Raw genomic sequence first — 20,941 nt, forward strand, 5'->3', positions numbered from 1 at the left:
TGCCTCTCCTCATTCTTCCTACCAAAATGCATCACTTTATACTTCTCAGCATTAAATTTAATCGGTCATGTGTCTCCCCATTTCACCAGTCTATGTCCTTCTGAAGTCTGTTACTATCCACCTCATGTTTACTACATTTCCAAGTTTCATGTCATCTGCATAGATTTCAGATTTGCAGCATTTGCAGTTTTTTTTCTCATCTCGACAAATCTGATCTATGGGTACTCAGTGTAATCCAAAGGGCACAAGCACTCCGTACCCAGCATGATTGTCCCTCACCTTGGCACGCGCACATGAACACACACACAAACCCTTCACAAACTGAACAAATGGTGAAATGGCTCATTTTATTGTGTGAGATACAAGGATGTGATTTTACAACAGGAGGTGTTACCTTAACACAAATACTCTAATAACTAGCTGTAATGAGACCACTTTATTACTGGAATATGAAGACAAATATTTTCTTTATTACACAGTTATGTGTCAGTGAACTGTTTGGTTGACAGGACATTTATCTTTGCAAAAGACTTCAGACACAGGTACACAGGCTGAGCTAATCTAAGTGATAAAGGGCAGAAACTTCAGTACAGGAGAGTGGGGTTAGTGTCTTACTGCCTTTCCAAAGATCTCAAACTAGCAAATGCATACACAGACATGAGAACATTACAACCTTTAAGTATTTACAACAAAAAGACAACTTTTCCAAATATTCAAAAACAAAAACATACACAACTGATGGAGGAAGTTCGGCCACTTGTCTGCAGATATTTCCACTGTAATAGGCGGTTTTCGAATTATTCTAGACAGTATCCTTCATCACTGGCCTCCGCAGGCAGCATTTAAAATACCAACAATTATTGTAATCACAAACAGGAAAGCCACTCTCAGTAACAGTTGCAACTTCAACCTTGTATACCCTCATCCCCAAATGAAACTGATTAGACGTGGAAAAGTTCAAATGGAGTATTTCACTGAGCGACGAACCAGGGTAAACTGTATTTTAAAAGCGTGATTAGAAATGCAGGGTATGTTTAATGTGAGCTACAGTGAATCCCTACTATATTTTAGTGAGATTGCTGTTGTTTCTGAGAGGATCCAGTAACAATGTAGGAGCACAGCACACCACCATTCCTAGAAATCTACAGTCCAGCTATCTAAAGGATTTAGGATCAGTTTCTTCCATTCTAGTCAATTCCTATTAAATATTATAGGCTTTTCCAAAAGATACAGTGATATCACTTGTACTCTCCTCAAATTATAGGTACAAAAAAAGTATACTGCTGAATAAAGAGTGAATTTTATGTCTGCAGATGAGTTAGCACCATCCATCGCATTTAGTTGCATACCTCCCCATTTGGTTAAAAATTTCACACTAAACAGCAGTTCAAATGAAGTCAAACAACATTGGCCAGTCTGCTTAATCTGCACTTCTGGGCAGACCTCCGGTGCAAAAATACTACCATAAGCTTCTACAATCAGCAGGAACACAGCAAATCAATGTGTACTGATGTTCTTATGCACTATATCACATGAAAAACATTTGTTCTGGCAGGAATACGGTCACATCAAGATTTTATAGCAAACATAATTTTATAGGGCGTGGTCATCCAGCCAATGTTTGTGATTTAAGTTGTCATTTCAAAATTGTAAATGCATCAAAAGGCTGTTCCTAAAAAATCCATTTAAAATTTCAAGTATTCCAATGAAACAACAGGATTCCAGGCCTTCACGTAAATATGTTGCTGTGGAATTGAGCTTGCTAATGGCAGAATTGAGCTTGCTAATGACCATGGATTTCAGGTGCTTGTGAAGCAACAAACTTCAACCCCTGCTAAATCCAAAGCCCCTGTTACACATTACAAAGACTGTGCAGACCAGCACAATGCCCAGAGGCTTTGAAAACTGTAAGTAGCTGTGGCTCACCTACAGAACAGTTTCCAAGTAAACTGCTAGCTCCCGAAGGAGCCTGATGTAATAAGCTGTACCTACTACTAATTTAAGCTCATTGTTTATTCACAGGTCTGGTACTGCACCTTCCTTTTAGCTGTAGCAAAACTATCCAAAAACACTCCACTCAGTCTCAAACAGTCAGCAGTGTGGCTAAATCTACAAAACTGCAATCAAGCATTCCTCAGTTACGTGGACATCCTGATCTATGAATAAAATTCTAATGTACCCTTTCACAGAGGTCCCAATCAAAAAACATTTCCTAGGCATTTAATGCTAAGACTAACCAGAAAATGGATATTACTTTCCTCATGACAGTCTGCAAAGGGACAGCATTTTACAGTTAGCATAATTTAGAAAGATGCAGAATCAAAAAGCATCAATTAATTTTGAACCTGAAGCCTGTGGGGAAACTCTTGGCCAAATAGATTCAGTAAACAGCAACCAAGATGTGACACTGTACTTATCAGTCATCACATCCTGCTCCACAGACTTAAATTACAAAGCATGATTTTTAGTTATTTCAGCGATATTGAAGAATGCTGTCTATTTGTGCAATGCCATAATCATTGTCTACTTGGGAAGGAGACTCTGAGGCTACTCAGAGGAAAATCTTCAGATACTTTGCCCCATGATGATCACTGACCTCAGACTATAAATAAACAGATATTGCACCACTGCATTTGCTCTCCTACACTTGAACTCTATGTGGCTGTGCATATAGGCTTTTGAGCTGACACACCCATCTAAAGAGGGCAAAAGTAGTGCAACATTAGTGGCTTTCCTCAATGGTAGAAAATCAATCCTGTTCCAGCACCGCATAGTAGCAAGAAGGCTGCTCCACCTCTTCATAAATCACCCAAGGCAGCAAAATAGGACATCATTCAGAGACACCAGGAGTCTTGCAGGACACATATGTTGCATCCCCTCCCTCCCATCATAAAAACATTCTTTCTGGTCAAAGTAGCATCAGCACCTCAGCTCATGCCCACATCAGGACCTCATCATAGACAATTTTTCCTTTTTTGAAAATCTGACAGCAACATCTTTGCATATTCACACAAACATTTTACATCGTGCACACATTTCTGTACAATGTAGAGGACTGCATCGCTCAGTGTTAGAGTGCAATACATAACATAATAAAATCAAACTCGATCTCTGATCTTAAATAAACCATGCAGCTGAAGGAAATGAAATTGAATTTTCTGAATGAAGGAGCTCCTGGTGTGTTTGACACCTCGGACAGCAGCACGCTCACACATTACTGAGCCAGCACACAACCAAGAGGGAGCAAGGTGGCTAGTCAATGACTGTAATGCAGTTGGTGATGCTGACCAATAGGGAACAGTTTGATTGTGCCAGTATTAGCAGGAGCAGCCACCCTCGTTGATTGGTGGTTCTGGTGGTTTCTCCAGCTTGATATCAATCACTGTGCAGATGGAGTTAAGGAAGTTTCACTTATTGCAGTTGCATTTACACAAAAGGCAGATGAGGAAAAGTAGCCTGAAGAGTAAAGCACAAATAAACTGTACAATACTAGATTTAAGAGAGATGTATTTTAAATTTACACCTAGTATAGAAAGCACCACAATTTCAATTACTGGCACACAGATCCAAATCAGTTCAGCTATGCTGTTCAGGGTTAACTCTAATACGACACTCAACTGGATAGAAAACTGGTGCCAGTTTCAACTCTATCTGGGGCAGAGCAAGCAGAAATGAGCAAAGAAATAGGGGAAGCCAAACCCATTGCAGCCCCCTTCCCCAAATGTACATACTAGTGAAAGAAACATTCTGAATCTGCTCAATCTTGTGCTGTGTAACATTTCTTTGTATTGGTTTCCATTATTCTTGCTGTGTGTCAAACACAGATCACCTCTTGGGAAACCAGCCAAGCACTCAACATTAACTATCAACTTCATATCCAGTTCAATGACCCTCTAGTGTAATCCAGTGCATTCTGCATAAAGATCAGGCCTCAATATGTAATTTTTATAAGCACTTGAGTATAGTGAATTATCCACTGTTTGAATGAATTCTACATTAGAAACTTAATGCCCCAGCCAATCAGAAAATGCAACAATGCCAGTGAGCCGATTGAGTGAGGTTACTGAAGGACAACATGCACAGAATCATCAGCTCTTTGTAGAACTTGTATTTTTTCCCCCCTTACTTTCGCTTTTGTTTTCACATCCCCTTATAAACTAGCAAACTTCCAGTTAACATCAGTTGGGAAAACCCAGAAACCTCAATGTCACATTGTTTATTTGGAGGAGCATGGGCCACAAGTAAGAGAATGAACATCTGATTTTCTGCAAGGCCAGATGCCTCACCCTCAAAAGTAGAGAAGTTATCAATGAAAACAACTGACAAAAATGAGCAGCAGCCACTAGGTGGACTCAAATAAGCAGCATGGAAACAAAGAAAGCAGTCTCATTGCCTTTCTATCTGTCCCAAATGACAACATAACACAGTATTATCCACTTGTTCACCTCCCTCGCCCCCCCCCCTCAATCCTTTTCCACCAATTTTTTCCCATCCATTCTTCTTTCCTGAACACGTTGACTCCTTGTTGGGGCGCAGTTCTGCGTGTGTCACTTACTCTCTGGTATATCACCCAAATGCCCACTCTCTCTGTGAATTCAGGCAGTGTTATCAAGCTACATGTCTGCCAGGAGCTGAACCTTTTCTCATTCAGTGTCTACAAAGAGGTGCACCTTTCGGGAGAGGGTTGCTGGATAGTCATCAGGAATCCTGGTGAATTTTCCCATCCCTGAAAAAGGGGCTATGCAATTTGAGCTCCTTTTTTGCACTATGTAATTGGACATGTTTGAATTGTGTAGACAAACCTTACAAGGTACAGATGCTATGTGTAGCACCCATATCCTGGCTGACATCAGCTAGCTCCGCAACTGAGACTTGCTTGTTTTTTTTGGGCTCAGCTACCAATTGAGCCATTGGCATAGTCTTTGTTTACCGCCCCAGAATTAATATTGCATATCCCAGCCCTACCCCTCAGTGAGGAGTGGGATTAACCTCCCTAAAACTGGGAATGGAACCCTCCACAGCTCTAACACTTCATGAATATGAAGGGAAAGTGTCATAACTACATAACTTCATTCCAGTTAGTCCCTGAGCTGTACACAGTAAAAGAAATTGCACTTGTGCAGCATCTTTAGCTTAGAAAAATATCCCAATTTGCTTCAGAGGAAGAAAGTAACTAAGCAACAGGTCAACATCTTGTTCAGAATGAGAAAAAAAACTGATCTAGTAATTCATATACTGTGAGGTTTACTGATGTTTTAAATTGGCATTCTACTTTCCCAGATCATGCCTGAGGTGGTTATTCTGAGCGTTATCCTAACAGATAGTAAAACCCAAAATTAACAACTTTACTACAACTCTGTTGTTTTGTTCTGACCTACAGCTAGATACTCTTTAATAAGCCATGGGAAAGTGCAGTGAAGGATACTGTCTTCTTTACTCTTTTCAGGTGCATTGTCCATACCAGGCAGAGCAGCTGCTACACGTCGGAAAAGCTGAAAGATAAGAATCAGAGGCTGCTGGCTTGAGACCGGTTCAAGGGCAATAGAAGACAAGCTATCCAAAACAGAACAGACTCGCTCTGTAGAATACACGTGTAGGGTTTACAACCTACGCTTGTGGTAACCAGTTCTAAATTGCCAATTTTCCCTAAATTTTACTCTTTTGCTCCCTATCAACAGGCTTGCACTAGTTGAAAGGGAACAAGCCGATTTGGGACCATCCTATGAATGATAATGCAGCTCAGTAACAGCTGGCAAGAGTCATGTCTAGTGCCAAGATGAGTTGAGCCAAGCTTGTTATTGTCCCCCCCTGAAAAGGAAGACCATGCACATTAGGGAGGTGTCCTAAGTAGTGATTAAAGTACAAAGATTATTTCCTACTCACAGGCAAAATCAAAATTAGCATCTTTCTTGAACCAACATTCCACCTGCTCCACAGAGGAGAAAGGAGTGGATGCCAAATCTTTGCAGTAGGATTTGAAAATGTGTCTAAAGGCCTGGCTAAGAGGTGGGTTTTGAGAAGACTTTTAAAGGTGTGGAGAAAGGAGGAATGCAGGGAGTGGGAATGTACAAAATGCCAGAGTCAGATGACTAGAGGCTGGATAAGTTTTCAGAAATATATTGTGGCAAGGCCATGGAGAGGAAGATTTTTGATTCAATTCACTGGGAGACAGTGTAGGTTCACAAGGTCTGGGTGATGGACTTGCAGGTTTTAGTGCAGGGCTGGTTACAAATGATAGCATTTGCGATGACTTGGAGTTTTTGGGAGAGTGAAACGCTGGCAAGAAGGCATTGAAGAAGAGTCTGAAGCTAACAATGGCGTGGATAGCAATGGTAGGAATAATATGGGACAGAGATAGGCAATGTTGTGGAGGTGGAGTAAACTGCTTTGTTTATGGATAGGATATGGGGTTTACTCTGGGTTGAATAGAACACTGAGGCTACATGCAGCCTAACTGAGCAGCAGGGGGGGGGGGGGGGGGGAGAAAGAGAAAGAGAAATTAAGTTGATGGTATGGGGGCAGAGTTTTGGCTGGAGCCTGAAACCATGACTTTGGTCTTTCCTATGTTCAACTGGAAAAAAATTTTTGTGGCTAATGATTAGACCTATTATGCTATTCAATAGCAGAGAATAAAGCTGGAGACTTGGTCTGTTTACTGACCTGTTCTTAGTCTAGCTGTGAACAGAAGCAGTTTTGGGAAAAAGACCAAATTTTAACAGTGAATTCCACATCAGGAAACTCCAAACCCATGAATTCAGAAGAACATTCTGACACACTTGCAAAGAGAGATCATCCAGAAGTATAATTATCGCAACCCCCTCCAATTAGCTCAGCATCACTGGAGATCAGGTCACACACTGGACAACCCACTTGGCATAACAAGAGTAGTCACTTTCTGGAAGATTTTTCCACTAAGATTACTCAACTGATAACGAGTTTAACCATTTAGGATGAATGTGCACAGCACCACACTGATCTCAGCTGCTCAGGGTGGAATACACATGCCCCCTCCATTACTGGATCAACTGGATTCAGAGGACCTAGGACATGTGGGAGAGGGGCTTTTTCTTCCATTTAAGAGGAACATTATGTTCAAAATCAGTGTCTACATTTTCAACTGAGTAGAAAATAAATAAAATCAGGGAAAATGTCTGGGAGGAGTCAGTAAACAGATAAAAAATAAGTCACTGTCAGAGTTGTAGCTCTGCAATATATTTCCACTGATGTTAATCTAGTTTCCTCACGCAACTGACTGAGCTTAGTATCTTCTCACAGCCTGCACCCTATGTTACTGACCATATTCACGGATTTTAATCCTGCTACCTTGCTTTGTCTGTCTCAGTAACTCCTCCCTGCTAGCATCCTCTTAACTGTGAATTTTTAACCAAATACTTTGATTAGAATTACTTTGTTTTATAAATATTGGGACCATCACCATTTAGCAATTTGGATAATTACACAACAATGCACCTTGTTGATTATCTACAGAAATTCACAAATACTCTATCAGAGATAGATACCTCAGGGAGAATCAATCAACAGTTTAAATGTGGAACCCCAAACTGAAAATAAACCCAAAATAGAGGTCTATACCAGGACTTGATATATGACCTGTTTAATTATTTGTCAGCGAGTCCAGAGTTACTATTTCTAATGTACATATCAATGGTAAGTGGGGTTATTGTTCCAAACACCCTACTACCCAGATTACAGCATACGTAAAGTTACATTTTGGCTCATAGGAAGCACAGGCTTGCCTGTATAAGTGGTCCTTTGTGGTGGGCACAAGAAAAAAGATCTGGGCTATGTCAAAAACAAAACGGGGATTGGGTAAACTTGGGTTATAACGCTGGTGATGAGAAGGTTAAGGAGTGATCGGATTGAGGTATTTAAAATAATGAAGAGAACGACTTCCTTCTAGTAGGGGAATCCAGAAGAAAGGAACACTCTTAAAATGAGAATTATACTAGTTGAAAGTGAACCAGAAAAAAATGTCTTCACACAAAAGTGCTGTGAGCAATAGGAAAGCACTGCTGTAGAAGCCCAGAAATATAGGATGAATTGATGGGTTTAAAAAGGAGTTAGATACTTTGGAAATAAGAGTATTAATGAAATTGAAGAAAGGGCCAGGAATTGAGATGAAAAAGATAAAGAGCTAACCAAATGGCAGAGCAGACTCAATGGGCCTCTCTCTTTTCCTGACCCCCCAGTAAGAGTTTCTGCTGGGGCATGACACTGGCATCGACACAAACTCCCTCTCCCCGCCCCCTCAACCCCACAGGAGTCTGTGCTGGAGTCCAACACCTGCTTCTAGACAGGAAAGATCAATACATATTCAGATATCACTTGTAGAAACTAGAAGATACATCTCACTGCATGTCTTACCTCAGTTTTGACCCAACTCCAATTATGACTGAAATAGATTTAGAAAGAAATAAACACTGCTCTAGAGTTTACAACCCAAACAGCCTCATTCACTTTAATCATTACTCACCTGTGCTTAGAATCTAAGGAACCTATTCTCATCTCATTCACCAGGGCAAGGGTTCTCTGCTCATTCCTTTGGTTTCACATTGTTTATCTAGATATTGGGTAGGTTAAGGCACACGCTGGTAAGTGGACGTGAGGTCCATTTACATGAATGGTCAATGACGCTGAACCCATGTAGATATCTAGCACAGAACCCAAAAACATAATAGTTGAATTGGCAGAGAAAGGCACAGCATCAGCGAGGGTACAGTTGATCTTGGGATGGAATCATTTTGTTAAATCCACTCTTATACCTATTTTAAAGTGGGAACCAATAGAGATGGATTTTTTTTAAACGAACGTTTGAATTATTGTCAATCCACCATAATTGAAAGAATGTAGGGCTGTTTGATTAGGAGTGCAAAACACTGACGCAGTTGAGTGAATGCTCCAGCCATTTTACGGCCTCACCAGTGCAGACAAAATCATCATGGGGGGCATCCGATGCCCCCACTATCCAACTGGTGAACCAGCATTTCAGCCTACATGCTGTGAGCCCGTGTTGGTACAGCAAAGCAGAACACAAAAGAGTGATGACAGAGATTTGGTGCGCATGGCCCACATAGGAAAATACAATATCCAGGTTACGCTATTGCATGACTAGACATTAAGCAGTAACGGTAAAGGTAAACTCCTGATGTAGGGGATGCGGGGTTTATATATGAAGATGTACAGTGACATTGAACCCATGATAATTACTAATTTAGAGGTGAAATTTGTAACACATTAAATAAACTGTCTGCTGAACTCTCAGTCTGATAGAGTGCATATTTAATCCACCCATTGAAGTTGAAGAGCATCAAATGGCAGCACATGGTGCACTCCAGTAAGCCAGCATACAGTGGCAAAGGTTCTCTGTTCAATCCATGGATCTTGCTGTCATTTGCCTTAATATTGGACAGGTAAAGGCATACTCCAGATTGTAGGGGACATGAGGTACATTAACAGGAATGATTAAGGATGAAATTACTTCAATGATAAGAGAGGATATAACAAGAGGTAAGCAGGCAGTGGAGACTTTATGGGTAGAACTAAGAAATAGAAAAGGATTTAAGACTATAATGGGAATTGTGTATAGGCCCCCTCTTAGCAGCTGTGAAGTGGCAGAGTATACAAATGCAGAGATTAGACAAGCATGTAGCAACGGCAGAGTGGTTTTAATGGGGGATTTTAACTTTCATGTGGATTGGGATACACAGATGAACTCATGTCAAAAAGGTAGCGAATTTCTTGGGTGTTTAGGACAGCTTTCTGCAACAATATGTCCTAGAGCCAACAAGGGGGCAGTGCCATATTAGATTTAATAATGAGTAATGAGCCAGATTTAGTTAATAGCCGAACAGTGAGTGCACATTTAAGTAATGGCGATCATAATATGATCGAGTTCAATGTAGTGTTTGAAAGAGAGAAATTTGTATCAGCTATTAAGATTCTAAATTTACGCAAAGCCAACTTCAACAGGATGAGACGGAGACTGTCCACAGTAAACTGGACAAATCTGTTAATGGGTAAAACAACAGAAGATCAGTGGGAGGTGTTCAAAAAAGAATTTAACATGATACAGAACCAGTTTATACCCTAAGGGACAAGAGCTCTACTTGCCAAAAAAAAGCAGCCATGGACGACAAAAGAGTAAGGGACAACAAAAAACTAAAAGAAAAAGCATAGAAAAATTTTTAAAAATAGCACAGATCCTGGCGACTGGCAGCGATACAAAGAACAGCAAAGAGTGACTAAACAGATAGTAAGAGCTACAAAAAGAGTAAGAAAAAAAACTTGCAAGGCCTATCAAAATCAACACAAAAACATTTCACAATTATATTAGGAAAAAGAGAGTGGTCAAGAGCTACATGGGCCCCTTAAAAACTGATAATGGTGATATTGTAAATGAAAATAAGGGAAGGGCAGACATGTTAAATAATTACTTTGCGTCAGTATTTACAGTAGAGGAAGAGGATAGATACCGGACACCCCAAGGTAACTAATTTTGAATCAGGGACGGGGACTCACTATAATTAACATAAGCAAATTAACAGTAATAAAGTAAATAATGGCACTAAAGAGTGACAAATCCCAAGATTTGTTCCCATCCCAGGGTTTTGAAAGGAAGTAGGCAAGAACATTGCAAATGCCCGAACTAGAGTCTTCCAAAGTTCTCTCGATTCAGGAACTGTTCCTTTAGATTGGAAAATTGCATATGTCACTCCGCTATTTAAGAAAGGTGAAAGGGGGAAACCAGGGAATTATAGATTAGTTAGCCTAACATCTGTTGTCGGGAAATTACTAGAATCTATAATTAAGGATAGAATGACTGAACACCTTGAAAATTTTCAGCTTATGAGAGAGCCAGTATGGATTTGTAAAGGATAGGTCACGCCTGACGAACCGGATTGAATTTTTTGAAGAGGTGACTAAAGTAGTGGACAGGGCAATGTCTATAGATATTGTTTATTTGGACTTCCAGAAGTCATTTGATAAAGGCCCCAATAAGAGACTGTTAGTTAAAGTTGAAGCTCATGGAACTACGGGCAAATTATTGACCTGGTTAGGAAATTGGATGAGTGACAGGAGACAGAGAGTAGGGATAATGGTCAGGTATTCAAATTGGCAGGATGTGATTTGTGGTGTCCCACCGGGATCCGTGTTGGGGCCTCAACTACTCACTATTTATTAACAACTTAAGATTGTTAATTGTATCCATATGATTTATATCAATTAATGTTAATTGTATTCAGGTGGTTCGTATCAATTGGGGACTCTCGTGTATCCATTTATATGAGAGCTTATCTAGGGCGTGGAGTGTGAGATGTTATAAAGGCTTGGAAGTAACTGAAGACCAGGCTCTAGTATTCTATCCTTCACCACGTGGCTTTCCAATTTATAACACAGATGACAGGATAGAGAACCACATATCCAAGTTTGCCGATAGGCAGCATTGCAGGCAGTGTAGATGGAAGCATAAAATTACAGAGAGATATTAATAGATTAAATGAATGGGCAAAACTGTGGCAAATGGATTTCAATGTAGGCAAGTGTGAGGTCATCCACTTTGGACCTAAAAAGCATAGATCAGAGTACTTTCTAAATGGTGAAAAACTCAAAACAGTGGAGGTCCAAAGAGACTTTAGGGGTCCATGTATACAGATCATTAAAATGTCATGGATAGGTACAGAAAATAATCAAAAAGGCTAATGGAATGCTGGCCTTTATATCCAGAGGACTAGAATACAAGAGGGTAGAAGTTATGCTACAGCTATACAAAGCCCTGGTTAGACCGCACCTGGAGTACTGTGGTCAGTTCTGGGCACTGCAAGTTAGGAAGGATATATTGGCCTTGGAGGGAGTGTAGTGTAGATTTACTAGAATGATATCTGGACTCCAAGGGTTAAATTAAGAGGAGAAATTACACAAACTAGGGTTGTATTCCCTGGAATTTAGAAGATTAAGGGGTGATTTGATTGAAGTTTTCAAGGTGTAAGGGGAACTGAGAGGGTAGAGAGAGAGAAACTATTTCCGTTGGTTGGTAAGTCTAGGACTAGGGAGCATAGCCTAAAAATTAGAGCCAGGACTTTCAGGAGTGAAGTTAGGAAACACTTCTACATGCAAAGGATGGTAGAACTTTGGAACTCTCTTCCGGAAACAGTAGTTGATACTAACGCAATTGTTAATTTTAAATCTGAGATTGATAGATTTTTGTGAAACAAAGATATTAAGGGATGTGGAGTTAAGGTGGGTATATGGAGTTAGATCACAGATCAGCCATGATCTCACTGAATGGCAGAACAGGCTCGAGGGCTAAATGGCCCACTCCTGTTCCTATGTTCCTAGGAGTGGTCAATGACATTGAACCCCAGTAGAATATCTAGTATAAAACTGAAAAATGTAACACCGTTCCTCATCCTACCCTTCATTTAGAATTTAAAGGAGCTTCATCTCACTGGTTATTTATCAATGTTATTTCCATCTGTTAACATATTTTACTACAAAAATTGATTTAACATTTTAGTTTTTTCTGCTGGACAACAAAAGGTAAGGTGCTTCTGGAGAATGCTCCTCTTCCCTGATACTATGCAACAATGACCTTTACTTAAACTTTCCTTAATTTCTAGGTAATGAACTTGCTCAGAGTTGAGTGCATGGAATTTTTGTCCTGTCCCACTGCTGCACATGAGGCAGCAAGTAGTAATCATCCAGGAATGCACCCCTTTCCAAAGTGCTTTCTCTAACTGTGGAAGGAGACAGAATGGACCCAGCACTGTTCCACTAAGTGCCAGTTCCATCAGAAAATAGTATTATGTGCAATATATATTATAATGTCATGCTAATGAGCTTATTCCAATCCTGGTATTAATGAAAATCCTGCAATTTTAAAAAAGCAGCAGAATTAAAATTCTCCAAATTGGGTCTCCAAATGTAACAATATAAACTCTCACATTGAAAACTAAACACAGGAAAACTAAACACAGGAAAACTAAACACAGGAGGTTCCAAAGAACTCCATCTTATTTAAACCCAACTAAAGGAGCCTCCAAAGGCTTCATTGCAATGCAAGCTCTACCTGCTTCACATTGTATCCTGTCTTTGGTCTCAATAAACATTACATTCAATTCTTTGGCCTTCTGTTCTCCTTCAATGGAGATTTGCCTGGATAGACAGCAAGAAAGCAAAGACAAAGAGCTGATTCAAAGTGCACATCGAACATTAGAAAGCTGCAACATCCACCCATGGAACAGAGAACTGGCTTGTTATACACGAGAACCAAATCAATTAACTTTGTCTTGAGAGAGGAGCAGGATAAGCTAGATCAGGGGTGTCCAAACTGCAGCCTTTAAGACTTGGCAATCTGGCCTTCGAAACTCAGGTAATTCAGTCTTATTTGTGCTTACATTTCTTAAAAGCTGGTTTGTCCTGTGTGAATTTTGTGGGCCTGGTGGTTTGGTAAGGCCTAGTCTCAGTAGTGTTGCCTCATTAGTGGATAAACCCTAAATCAGTGTACCAAGATCTGTTTGTACTGGCAGCTTGAGATATATACAAATTAATGGGAACATGGATTTAAACTTTATCTGGCCCTGAAGCTCCACTGTATGCTGCACATAGGTAAAAAGCGTGGACACCCCTGAGCTGCACTGTTTTCCATTTTTATTGGGGGGGGGGGGGGGTGAGGAGTGTAAGAAAGAGGTACAATGGAACTAATTAACAAGAGCCAATTGTAATAATAACTACAAATAAATCTTTTTAAATAAAGGCAAAACTCTCCCAAAGACTAATTCCGCAGATTAACTTTGCCTACTTTACAGAAATCAATTTGTAAATTCAGGGCAGCATCAGTTCTCAGTACAAGTCCCAGGTGGACCTCACACCCCATTCCTACTTTTACATACATGCACATACCTGCTTGACATTATATCCCGCTTTAGCGCTGGTTTCAATATACATTACATTCAGCTCCCTGGCTTTCCTCTCGCCCTCCTCCATAGAAACCTGCCTACAACAATGGAAATGCAACAACGTCAGCACATGATCAAAAGCAAAACCAAGAACTGTGACATGGTAACGTATTCTAGTCTAGAAATAATAAAAGGAACAGCAACAGTTTGGACTTTTAACAGTTCCAAAATCACTAAATAACCCTTTTCCCACTTCATTCACACCATACAAGCCTGGAATGAGAAATGGCCATTCAACCCCTTGAACCTACTACTTTCTAAAGGCCATATACAGTTTATTTATTCCTCTCAGCTACCTCAAGATTAAAGACAAAACAGAAGAAGTATCATCGTCCTCAGAAACTGGTAAGTGGAAATTATTCTGCAATATCGACACAATCTGACTATCAAGAAATGCTAAGTGCAATTGCAATTTCAGAGGAGCATGAAAACACACTCTGCAGGACAGTATCTCATTATAGCTGGAAACTTGTCCTGGAGTCTAGGCTTGTTTAGTATTCCTGGAATCTCACCCTGGAGTGCAGAATCACTCACTTCACTATTCTTGAAGGTTCGTCCTACAATGCAGGATCTCTCAATATTCCTAGAGTCTCATCCTGGAGTACAGGATCTTTCATTATTCTAAAGCAGTCTATGCTCTCACCCTTCAACTGGCATGCAGAACAAATTAAGCTTCTACTACAAATCAAACCTGTAGCCACAGAAGTGACCTGTTATAATCCACTGCATAATCCCTGTCAATTTTTAACCAGTGAAGCCTGCTAAAAGTCCAAGAATGCAGCATGTAGATCAGGCCCCACTTAAGCTTGCTTTTGGAGACTTTATCCCAAAGATCTGAACTGTCACAAATGAGATCCCAAAATTGGTGACAAATCACAGGCATCTGGTGCAGATCTCATGAGAAGCATACCTGTGACACCCAGGTTATAATTCATTAATCACTTGGTTGAACAGGAGAATTATAAGCAATTTACTAAAACATAGTTCACACCAAATAAACTTAGCACTAACATCAGTTAAATAAAAAGAACAGGTGAGTGAAATACACATCAAAAGAAAAAGATTACATGTGATAAAACAAATCCTTTTAATGGAAGTGAAGGACCTTCGCACTGAATGAATATTGACTAAAGCCCTGCATTACTGAGAGCAGCACATCACTAACCAGGCTGAATGTTTTCATTTTTCACCCCAGTTGCACGGCATCTTCCACTACAAATACAGGAGGGTCAATTTGTCAAAATAAATTAGTGAAAATGCACCCATAGAGAATGAAATCTGCTTCACATAGTGGAGCAGGTGGAAGGGAGAAGACAATCACCAGAGGGAGTGACTGAACTACTGTTTCCAGCAGGCTACTTGACCTCATACGCAGTGGTGGGGCGGGTGGAGGAGGAGGAATATGGGGAAGGAAAGAAACTGAACCACTGCCTCCAGCAGACAACCCAATCTTGCACTGGGAGTATTGTGGGAGAGGTGACGAATTTGAGCCAATGTTCCACCTGACAGCAAATTTTTTATAAAAAGAGGCTGGGAGTTGGGAAAAGTTTGACTGAACCACTGTTTCTAGCAGAGAAACCAATTGGATCTGAGCCTTGCCAACAAGATCCACATTAAGAACAGCATTACTGAAAAATGTTAATTGCCCAAATGCCAAATAACATTTTGAACATTTATTGGTCTGTAAATTATATGAAAACATCAACATGCAGTAGCTTTCAGAGATTACATTCCTGGATTTATATCAAACTTCAAATATGACAATTAGGTTTCAGTGCTAGCCATCAAATGGCTAACATTGCAGTTATCAACACCAATACATTTCATGCACATGTGTGGTCCCCATTTGAGCTTACTCATTTAGGCTTATTACCTTTTGTCTGCCAGGTCGGTTTTGTTCCCAACCAGCATAATGATGACATCACTTCCTCTTTCTGTCCGGACATCATCAATCCATTTTGAAGTCTGTTGGAAAGAGTTCAAGTCTGGAGGTGACAGGGAAAGGGTGAAGAGAAACAGAGCTAGTTTAAGAATATAGCAACACAGCTTAAATAGTCATTTTCAATGCAACAGGTTGTTAGTTTAAATTAACAGCAGGTACAAAGTCTGTGCAGCTTTGTGTGGGACTCATCTCCATTCTGTCCAAACTTCATGCAATGACATTCACTTTCTGCCTGAGCTGGATTAAACCACCATTTACAAAATTGAAGATTTTATTGAAGAAATTAGTTTCCCCAATGATCAAGTAATAGGCACAGGACATCTGGCAGCAATGCCTCAGAGACTGATATAATCATAGCTGTTTTAGATCCAACTGTGTTGCTTACAACCATCTTAGTGGCTAAAGGGTTTTTCCCAATTGTTTCTCTGTTCATGCACGAGGACTTCACCTTCCATGTAAAAAAAAATGTTTTAAGCAGCTACTGATTTGATTTCAAAGGCTGATTTTACATTTAGTGCCTCTAGACTTCAGATGTTTTTGCCAACTCAAAAGGGCAAAATGTGACCAAAAATTACTGCTATAACAGGAACAGATATTGTCAGCTCTCTCCTTCACTCCTCTTTTCCCATGTCTCACTCACCACCCCCCTTCTCCCCCAGTCTGTCCCGCTCCTCCTTTGCTCTCCCTTCCCCTTCTCTCTCGTGCTCCCCAAGTATCAGTTTGGTCAGTAGTAGAATATTTGAGTCAGAATATTGTAGATTCAAGCCTCACTGCAAGATTGCATTACATAATCTAGGCTGAGGGAGTACCGCATTGTCAGTGGTAACATTTTTTGATAAGATAACTGAGACTCAGTCAACTTGTTCAGATAGATATAAAAGGTCCCATGGCACTTTTCAAAGAAGAGAAGGGAGTTCTCCTAGATGTCCTGACAATCATCTCAACAAAAGGCACCAGAATTATGACTGTTCATTCATGGACTATACACAAATTGGCTGCTGTGTTTGCCTACAAAACAAGAGTGATTACATTGTTAATTGGGTGTGAAGCCCTTTGGGACATCATGAGGGCTTGACGTTATTAATTTTTTTCCCCCTGCATTTCTCTGTTCTGGCCCCTTTTTCTCATTCACCTCTCTTTCGCCACTTCTCTGTCCCTTTCATTTTCCCTCATTCCTTCATGTATCTCTCCCTTCTTTACTTTTCTTCCCTTTCCTTCATTTCTATCCCCCTCTCCTTTCTTCACAACCTTCATTTCTAACCCCGAACCTCCTCTTCACTCCTCCCCTCTACCCCTATTCCTTTACTTCTCACTTTTCTCTTTTTACCTTTTGCAATTTGTTTCTGCAACCACGGGTGGGGTGAGGCACTGGCATTGGGACTCAGACAAGTTAGCAGCAGCAGCATCTGGACTCAGGTGGGCAGGCAAAAGGCAGCAGAATGGTTGACAATGCTTCAAGGCTTGGTGAGAAGAGCTGCTCAAAATGATGGGGTGGGAGGGGGGTAGGCTCAGTCTCCTGGTTGCTGACTTTTCATATTCTGTTGGGGGCACTCAGGCTTAACAGCATTGTATCCCATCTTAGGAGCCACGTTGGGTTACTCCAAGGTGAACTTACCAAGCTCTGACTGCAATCATCCCTCCCATTTAATTAAAAAGCCACATTGAGCAAGGTGAGCGATATGCATAAAAAGCACTCATCTCAAAAAAGGAGACAACAGAAACAACCAATCTGCTAGTGGGGAATGAATCAACCAGGAATTGCCTCAGCAATCTACAACACTGGAGGAAAGCAGCACTGATGGAATTGGAAGGTGAATGTAAACCTACTGCACACTCCACCAATGTTCCTTCTAATTTTTTTCGGCCAGGTGCAGAATGAACTTGGGTTTGTGCACCGATATAAAGGCTGTGTGCGCCACCGTAAAAAAAAACAACTTTAAATAGAACATTTTCAGGAAACATTATTCAGGGTAAATAACAAACAGAACAAATGTGCAAAATAATGGATAATTGTAACAATTTAATGTTATATTGGCTGATAAATTTATATAATTTATGAAATGGGTTTCTTAAGTTGCACTAGGATTGAGCAGACAAGTCTCGTTATATTTTATTAAAAAGTCTGATTGGAATCGTTCCCATCAGCTTTTCATTGAATCAGCTTAATGACACTGATTCAAACAGAAATAAATTGTGTGCAATCAGAATTTTTAAATTGAGTCAGAAATACAAACGAGCTATCAAGTCAGTCAGTGTGAATTGGGGGATAGAGAATAGTTTAATTAAAGCCCCCCTTCCCTTCCCTCCCCCCCTTCCCCATTGAGTCCTCAGCAGAGTTAAAAAAATTATTGCATTACAATTGTACATCTTGCAGGTCTCATTAGTTTTGGCTGCCTCTATGTAAGGCAGGGAGCAATTTGGTCATGGGCCCCTCGTCTGAGTGATTGATTGATTGGGTGGTGAGGCGGATAATTGCATCAGTTTCAATTTTACTTCCTTGTCTGGTTTCCGCGCAGCCAATCAGCTGCTCACTGACTGCATTTCCTAGCAACGCGGTAAACAACGCGGCGGCTGGGGCCGGAGCCGCTGGATTGGAAACTTGGACCTCCGGACACTCCCCAGCACCACAGACAGAGCAGCCCGCCTGGGGCTGAAGCACTGGGATCTGGGGAGGCAGAGCTGGAGAAGGACCTGGGGGTCAGGACACTGGTCAGTGTGGGAGAGGGGCCTGGGGACTGCTCAGTGTGGGAGAGGGGTAGAAAGTACTGGTTTGGTGCGCAGACGGAATGTTTAAGTGCGCGGCACGCAACAGACTGCTGCGCGACCGCGCACACTAACTGTTTCTGCCATTGAGTTTTCCACAACAATGTTTTTATAGTTGGGATCTCCTTGGTACTGATCTCTCCCATTCCTTTCAATACCAGATCAATTACTCTCTCCTGTCCTCCTTAACTACCAAGAATGTGTGGGTCTCTCTTTCCCCGCACCACCACTTCTTCTCTATCTATTCACAGGACCTCTACCCTCCCTGTGCTGACTCATTTTACAGCAGAATGTGAAACGGTTAATCAGAAAGTGCTTTCATGTTATGAATCTAGTTCTGAAACACCCTTAAATCCATAGCTGAACAACACTGTCCTTGCCAAATAAATGCTGAAAACCAGATGAAGTGGCCTGTGTAGCACTGGTAGATTGAGCTCAGTGTGCAGCAATGACTTGATCAGTCCCTGCTAGTAGCATCTGGATAGCGAAGAAAGGAAGCTTTTGAGATTAGGAAAGAAAACAACACTGATCCAGGCACATTCTTTACCACAGTAAATGGCTCACGTACAGGGGACATAGCATAAAAGAAGTTAGGAGTAAGATAGGAAATTGGGTAGAACCTTTTCACCAAAAGGGAAATAAGCATTGTAGAATGATACCAGGGAAGACACTGAAATAGACACCAAGTGGTTTCAAGAGGCAATTAAGACATGTTTCTTCAGAAAGATGGGGTTGAGAGGCATAGTAGGATTGCATCAAAAAGGAATGGGCTTGTTGGGTGTAATGACATTTATTTGCCTGTTCTTAGTAATTCTTGACCCTGAGCAACAACTCAGACATCCAAGAAATGCAAGATAATATTCTGATTTGGGATCAAGGACACAATGGACTGAAGGAAGGTCTGTCCACAATGCTCCAAACCTATTATCAATAGATTGTTAATCTGTATTGTACACACCTCGTTTTATTTTCAGGATACCTGCTTCCAAACATTGAACTCCTTTGGTGTAGGGGTTAGAACAGAGTGTGCTGCAGGGTTTCTTCTTGCAAAAACAGTGTCACATTTTAGAGGGCCACTGCAAGGTCACCAATCATGACTGTACTATTATATTTAGGGATCAAGGAGGAAGGGGAAGGTACACTGAATGCACTGCCATACTCGGCACTGCGGCATCACTTGCAGCAACTGCACCACTACATTCTAGGGAACTCTGTGGAGCTACTAGTAACACTCTCTCATGGATATTAACCAGTTGTGTGATAAATAGAAGTGTGTCATGCACAGGAACATAGTGGAGTAATAGAAAGAATTAGCAGGAATTTGCACTCACTTGTAATATCATAGACTACAACAGCAATAGTGGAGTCACGGATGTAGCTGGGAATCAGACTGCGGAATCGCTCCTGGCCGGCTGTATCCCAGAGCTGCAGTCGAACCTGCAGAGACCAGGTCCAGGACAGCAGAGAAAGAGAAAAGGCAAGGGGAAAACGACAGGATCAAGGACCAATCTCAATCAGCACAGCAGAACGCCACTCACTGGGAGCAGGTCAGAGTCTCCACTATTGTGTTTCATGATAATTGGGTTTAGTTGCAAATTAAAACAGTTAGAAAGACTGAAAAGCTGAACAACAAGCATTTTACATCAATCTCATCTCAGGCCTGCAGAATGAAACTTGTGTCTGCGTCCCATGACAATTCAGTAAAGTTTTGTAAGATCATTGATAACTTTCCTAAACACAAGGAATTGACTTATCAGGTGTCAAATATACAATTATACAGTAAGGGAGCTTAATTCTGCGTGCACCCTTGTGACACCAGCCACAAAATTTAATAGTATTATATTTGTCTTGTAAACAGAACTTTAATCTCCTTCAGTCACAGCTGTGGCTTATATAAGTGTGGAGAGTGCAGGTAAAGTAACGGTCACAAGCTAGTTCAATACACATTACACATTTTAAAGGCTCAGATACACCACCCTTTGAACCTCTCGATTGTGTAAGTGCTGTGGAACTCCCTTGTATGTGTCTGTTACTATATACTTTAAATGGTTCACCTGATAAGATCACATTCCTGTCAATTTTCTTTAGGATGACTGAAATTCATCCTATCTGAGTTGCATTATATGAAAAATTTCCTATGTAAGTGACCCCATACTCAGCTGTCTCATTTGATAATTCAAATGAGACGATCTCAGGTTCAACCGTTTCTATCCCAGACCTCGGAGATTGCTGAATTAAGACAGTTCTGGATGTAATTACC

General features: G+C 40.8%; 1 protein-coding gene across 2 annotated transcripts in view; it reads right to left on the bottom strand.

The window, feature by feature from the left end:
• Nucleotides 1-328: 328 nt before the first annotated feature.
• Nucleotides 329-20,941, bottom strand: part of rab41 (RAB41, member RAS oncogene family) — a 43,538-nt gene continuing 22,925 nt past the window's right edge. Inside the window, exons 4-8 of one of the 2 annotated variants that reach the window (XM_067997059.1) lie at nucleotides 20,013-20,118; nucleotides 15,850-15,961; nucleotides 13,921-14,014; nucleotides 5,426-5,492; nucleotides 329-3,382 (exon numbers count right to left, since the gene is read on the bottom strand). In XM_067997059.1, the coding sequence (XP_067853160.1) occupies nucleotides 3,318-3,382; nucleotides 5,426-5,492; nucleotides 13,921-14,014; nucleotides 15,850-15,961; nucleotides 20,013-20,118 (444 nt within the window). In that variant the 3' untranslated portion in view covers nucleotides 329-3,317. The remainder of the gene's footprint in view (nucleotides 3,383-5,425; nucleotides 5,493-13,920; nucleotides 14,015-15,849; nucleotides 15,962-20,012; nucleotides 20,119-20,941) is intronic. The other variant, XM_067997058.1, reaches the window with a different exon arrangement.

This window comes from Heptranchias perlo, chromosome 15 (genome assembly GCF_035084215.1).
Source record: "Heptranchias perlo isolate sHepPer1 chromosome 15, sHepPer1.hap1, whole genome shotgun sequence".
Taxonomy (NCBI): domain Eukaryota; kingdom Metazoa; phylum Chordata; class Chondrichthyes; order Hexanchiformes; family Hexanchidae; genus Heptranchias; species Heptranchias perlo.